Source organism: Cetorhinus maximus, chromosome 11 (assembly GCF_964194155.1).
Source record: "Cetorhinus maximus chromosome 11, sCetMax3.hap1.1, whole genome shotgun sequence".
Taxonomy (NCBI): domain Eukaryota; kingdom Metazoa; phylum Chordata; class Chondrichthyes; order Lamniformes; family Cetorhinidae; genus Cetorhinus; species Cetorhinus maximus.
This window is the reverse complement of record NC_135889.1, coordinates 99,681,992-99,687,991: the sequence shown is the minus strand read 5'-3', so window position 1 is coordinate 99,687,991 and position 6,000 is coordinate 99,681,992. Positions and strand designations below refer to the sequence as shown.

The window sequence follows — 6,000 nt, the reverse complement described above, 5'->3', positions numbered from 1 at the left end:
TTGTAAGCTAATTGATTAAGATTGATTGCTATGATTAGTCAATAACTCCATTCTTGTTACATTATATGATGGAACTGGCTGGTAGAAGGCAACCTAGAAGGACCTTGGGTCTTTTTTATCATCTAGCAATTCCTATGCTCTTATGTAATGTTGATAGAGGCGAAGGAACAGGTTATTAGGTTGTGTTGAAAAATGATGCATAGACTAAGAGAGCAAAATAGGGGAATTTTTTTTTATTTGTTCATGGGATGTGGGTATCGCTGATTAGGCTAGCATTTATTGCCCATTGCTAATTAATTGCCCTTATTCAGAAGGCATTTTAAGAGTCAACTGTGTTGCTGTGGGTTTGGAGTCACATGTAAGCCAGACCAGGTAAGGACGGCAGATTTCCGTCCCTAAAGGACATTTGTGAACCAGATGGGTTTTTATAACAATGGACAATCATTTCATGGTCATCATCACACTTTTAATTCCAGATTTTTATTGAATTCAAATTTCACCATCTACCATGGTAGGATTCGAACCCAAGTCAAATCTTACCTTTTAAAAGTAACACAAACAAAAAAAATCAGATTCGATAACAGATTATGCAAATGGCTTAAGCAGTTATGCATTTATTTTTGCTTTCAAAACTGAGATAACATGTTGGAGAAATAAGGCAAAGCTTGGACGGTCATTATTCTCTAGGATAGCAAAACTGGTTTGATAGTTATACATTTTAGTTTTACCATTGAAATACAAAACATAGGTGAACAAGGGGTCATTCAAGATTGCAAGATAGCAAATGTCTGTGAAGCAAATGTATATTTTATTTGTGATTGTTACACAAAGTCCAAGGTCAGCTAAAATAAGTAAGGCACCGTTTGGTGACTCTAGAGCAAACATTTTATGTAAAAAGCCTTTGTTCCTATTTGTCGTTGAACATTAAAATTGAATTGGACCACACAAGGCCCAATCTAGTAAATCAAACCAGTAATGCTGCATCCCTTCTCGTAGCTGTCCCTTATAAAATCAAGTGTAATGATAATTTATTAAAAAGCCCAAATCTTTTCTGTAGTCAGTTTGACTGAACAGTGCACAGTCAGTGCTGAAGAGCCATTGGAGATATACCTGGAATCTCATTAATACTTGCCCTCACTGAGTTCCCATCTCTACATGTACAAATGAAAATATGGCTGAAACTGGTCCATCTGAACACCTGGTTCATAAAGAAACAATGCGCTATACAGTTTTTTATGTTATCCTAAGACTGATTTTTCCAGAAAAAAGACAAATACTGAACAACACAAACAGCATATCTTTTGTGCCAAGCACGATGTAACCAGAATTGCCAAATCAACTTGATGATTTGAAAGCTCAGAAAGTTGTGGGGGTGTATGACAACCAGATTTTTATTTTAAAATGACATGGGTATTTTCTGCGTTGAAAGACACATTAAAAAATGAATGTAATTCAGAGGTACTGAGGAACGTGATCACCAATATCGGCCATGATTGATTTTGCAATAGGTTCCTGGGTATTGGTGACTTTTACTGATGAATTCAAGCCTGGTGTATGCTTTTCAAAATAATGTTTGTAAGGGTATAATTTTATTCTTAGTACTTGCAGTAATAATCTAGCCTCAGTATCCTCTTACTAGGTGAGAAGGCGGACAGTTGGGCATTGCGCATCAAGATACGTTCCTAGTTGCCAATGTTTACTGGCAGCTTGGAGACTCAAAGAGAAGCTAGTGGATTCTAATTCCCTATTGCCTGTCAAGTCGTTACCTGCCTCTTAATTCAGCATCTCTTCACAGCAAAAGTTTGGAAATAAAATAAACTTATTGCTGTTCCAAAGACTTGTACTTCTGTTCTACCAGCTTATGAGAACTCTGGTCTTGTCAGCTATAAATTCCTGCTGACAATGCCCTTTCAGCTGTTATGCAGACCTCATTGAGCTCTTTGTCAACTCTATTAGGCATAGCAATAAGTTGGAAATGATACATGGGAACTAGATGTTAATGCAAAACTTAGTTCACACCCTATCACATGTAGTTTATTGACAAGAATATCAGCATGGGCTGGGAATTAGAGCATATCACCTTACACTCTTGAATCCACCGACCATGTGTAAAAAGTGATATCAGTTCAAAGCCAAATTGGTAGGCAGGAAGCAACTTCTCATCTCAATGAGGGGAAACAGCTGGAATTTTGTCTGACACAAAGCAAACTGTCTGGCATGAGGCAAACCTCATACCAGCTGAATGTTTGCTAAAGTGAAAAGACAACTTGACAAGGGTAAGACACAAAATAGCACATGAAAAATCAAATTTCAGAAGGTAATAATTTGTACATTTTCTGTTTATGAGGCTACTTTCATTTCTCAAAGAGTGTGTACCCATAAAGGTATAGACCAGAGAATGTCTCAGTGCAGTTGTATTTCAGAATATGGGGAAAAATATACCAAATTAATTTGTGCAAGTCAAAAAATTAAGATAATTAGATAAATACAAGTATAGTCAAATTGGTCCTTGTGGCACCTGTGGCACTTCATCAAGTGGCTAATTCTTCATGTCTAACCATAGGCAGTGAGTGTTGATGGGCTATTTAACCTTTGGGGTATAATAGACAAGCTTACCCTGTCATTACTTCTGTCAATTCATCCTTGGGCCTAAAAATATGACTATTCCCATGTTGCACCCTTGATTTTGGACTTTGAACCTCATTTCCATGAAGTGGACGAAGTCGGGAGGGTGAGAGGCAGCTCACCAAGCAAAGCACGTTTGAAGACTAGGCCACTACCATGATAGGACTGACCATTAGGTAAGTGAAGAAGCGGGTAGCAAGATAGCAATAGCTGAGCTCTTGTGGGTGGGGGATCAACAACTGAGGCGGGGGGTGGGGGGGCGGGAAATCATGAGAACATGAGAAAGGTTATTCCGTGCCTCATATCTGTTCTATCTTTCATGGCTGATCTGTAATCTAACATGCCTTGGCTCCATATGCTTTTATACCCTCCACTAGATAAAATCTATCGATCTCAGATTTAAAATTATGAACTGCGTTAGCATCTACTATTTTTAGAGGGAGAATGTTCCATACTTTTACCACCAGTTGTCTGAAGCAGTGTTTGCTAACTTTTCTCCTGAATGGTTTAGGGGAGGGGGCTTGGGGCGGATGAGGAGAATGCTAGCCTGAGTGGCAGCTCTCGCATTCTTTTACTATGGGAATGAGGGGAAAAGCATTATGACCTCACATTCAGCTAGGTATATTTTAAGAAAATAGAGTGAGGCTATGGAGCTGTTTTATATTCCAGATCTTATGGGTACCAGAGGCCAATGTAGATCAGTGCGGACAGGAATGATGGCAAGTGCAACTTGGTGCATGATAGCATATGGGCTGCAGAGTTTTGGATGTGTTGTAAAGGTTTGCAACCTAACATCAATCCAGTGAGCAGCTCTTTTGCATTTTAGATCTCATGAAAAATCCAAAAGGCCAGTTTAATGAGAAGCCAACATGTTTCTAAAAAAAGGAAAAATGTAATTTTTAGCAAATGCCTAGCTCAGTACTAAATGAGGGGTGGGGGGTGGTGGAAGTTATGGATGGAGAACTTAAGACTTAACGAACTATGTTTAATTTAAAAAAAACTTTGAGCAAAATTTTGCCGATATAATTGAAATGAAGTGTTCACTGGACTGTTCCATTAACATTGTGTAATTGTAAAACATCTTGCCCTTCAAAACAGATTTAATATATTTTAATGACTAATATCTAGTAAATTCAAGTTTTGTTATCCTTTATCATTGTTTGGTCATGCAGCTGTGATTTTGACTGTATTCTGGCTGACCGACAGGTACAAAAAAAGACTTTATTAAATTTCAGTGACTCCATGAAAACTGAGGCTGTTTTGTCAAAGTTGGTTTTGTTTAGGAAAGTAATTTTGAATTAAGTCATCGGCTGTCCCTCGATTTGGGGATCACTTAAGTGATCAATGAGTGATTATAAAATGGAATAATAATAATCTAGCCTCAGGCAAATGTTACCTATGTGGATTGATACGAATGAAAACACAGTGAGGGAGAATACAAAAAGTAAACAAAGACTGTGGTAATGACCTTGTGCAAGCAGCAGAGCCACACACACAGTCTTATCCAAATATTCACTAAATGCAAGTCATCTGAGTACATCATTAACCCACTGTACAAGAGGCATCTTCACTTCCCCTCAGGGTCGAAAATTTCAGTATGCTCCGAGAGTATCAGATCAATTATCTGGTTCTGGTATACCATGAACACTGCGATGTTTGAGGTTTCCTTCTCAGGCCACATAAGAGTTGGTCCAAATACGATGCCTAAACTCTGCGATGACATGAGATTCACCAATGCTTTTGCTATAATCCTGGAATTTTAAAAAAAAGGGCAGAGAAAAGGAAGATGATTAAATACTGGTTTGTTTTGGCCAGCAGCAAGAATAAACTATATTCCAGTGTTTAGGTGAAGCTTGGGCTCATAACAATGAAAGATCTCAAAGCTTGGAGATAGAACAATTTCAGCTATTCTGATGTTAGCATTAGCATCAGCTCCATTCAAGTACAGAAGAATCAAAACCACAATAAATCCCTTTTATATGCAAAGCTGTTCAATCTCAATCCAGGAGGAGCTCCCCCTCAATTTACCAGATGAACAGAGATATTAAGCTAAAATTTATTTTAAGAAAAACTTATTTAATTGTTGGCACCAAATATGGACAAGTACATGCTGAACAATGCATGTTAGAGACATGGAGAGTTGACATTGTTTTACAAATGTTAATTACAGGCCAGAGACATATTATAGAGCACCTCCGTGACTTCTTCACTTTCTGTGCCAGCCATCCTTATGGTTTGCTGAGGTAGAATTACTGCCAATTACTGTGCCAAATTATGAACATATTGCTACATGCACATGGAATTCGGTTGAGACTGTTCAAACTTCCGCCTGAGATCTTTATAATTGGTTTACACAGGAGACATTTATCCTATCAATTTTTTCCCACATTACAACAGTGACTATTCTTTAAATGCACTTTGCTGGCTGTAAAATGCTTTGCAATATTTTGAGGTCTTGAAAGGTGCTATTTAACCAGAAGTCTTTTTCTATCTTCTTTTTTATTGTTTTGGAGGGAATTACATCCAAATCCCAGAGTGTGAGGAAAATTAAACCAACTGCACACTAGCTCACTGTGTTCTCGTCAATACTATCAATATATTCCCACGATAAAAGATCAAATGAATTACAGATGACATTGTGCCCTGGATTTTACACTGTTGTACTTTAGTGCCCTAAATCAGGTAGTATATCAGTGAAAACAGCAGTAAAATTGTATAGGGAGGTTAATGGATGCATCCCCATCCCATCGTGAACTTTCTTCCCCCACCCAAGGCAGAGAAGCTTGTATGGAAACAATAGTGGGTGACAGTATTTTGACACAGGATTTACCAGGAAAGTCCAATTATGCTTTTTCTGGAGGGAGAAGGTCCAGAAAGGGACATTATCCCTTATTCTCAGGCTGTAACACCTGACTTAGGGTTTGGCTCAGACCAAAACTTTAAAAATAATTTGAACATTTGATCTTTGGGAAACTCTGCCCCCTTCACGTGGGACCTCTCTGCTTCTGGTGTTGCTGCAAGTATTGTTAGCACTTTCAGTTAATATCCAGAAGCAAATCTATTTCCACAACCCACAGTAACCCTAGATACCTCAGTCAAAGGGTTGGGCTCCATTTTAGTGGTGAGATCCCATTGGGTGCCCATTCTGTGTGTTTAAGCAGACCTGAAGAAGGAAACTGATTTGGGGTCCTTATGAGGTACCACCCAACACCCCTGCGAAGGGATTAGAAACATTCAGCACAGTACCTTTAGGCTTGGGGTTTTTTAAGTAGAAACTCTTAGAAATTTGATTATCTACATTTAAAAATCAGAATTTTAACATCAGTGTGAAAACCTGGCTGTGTTTGGTTTGATCTGTAGTCTGTGTAATCTTTT

General features: G+C 38.3%; 1 protein-coding gene across 1 annotated transcript in view; it reads right to left on the bottom strand.

Moving 5' to 3' along the window:
- Nucleotides 1-2,886: 2,886 nt before the first annotated feature.
- The window catches only part of arhgap15 (Rho GTPase activating protein 15), a 776,478-nt gene continuing 773,364 nt past the window's right edge, over nucleotides 2,887-6,000 (bottom strand). Inside the window, exon 15 of the mRNA XM_078552497.1 lies at nucleotides 2,887-4,376. Within this exon, the coding sequence (XP_078408623.1) occupies nucleotides 4,193-4,376 (184 nt within the window). The 3' untranslated portion in view covers nucleotides 2,887-4,192. The remainder of the gene's footprint in view (nucleotides 4,377-6,000) is intronic.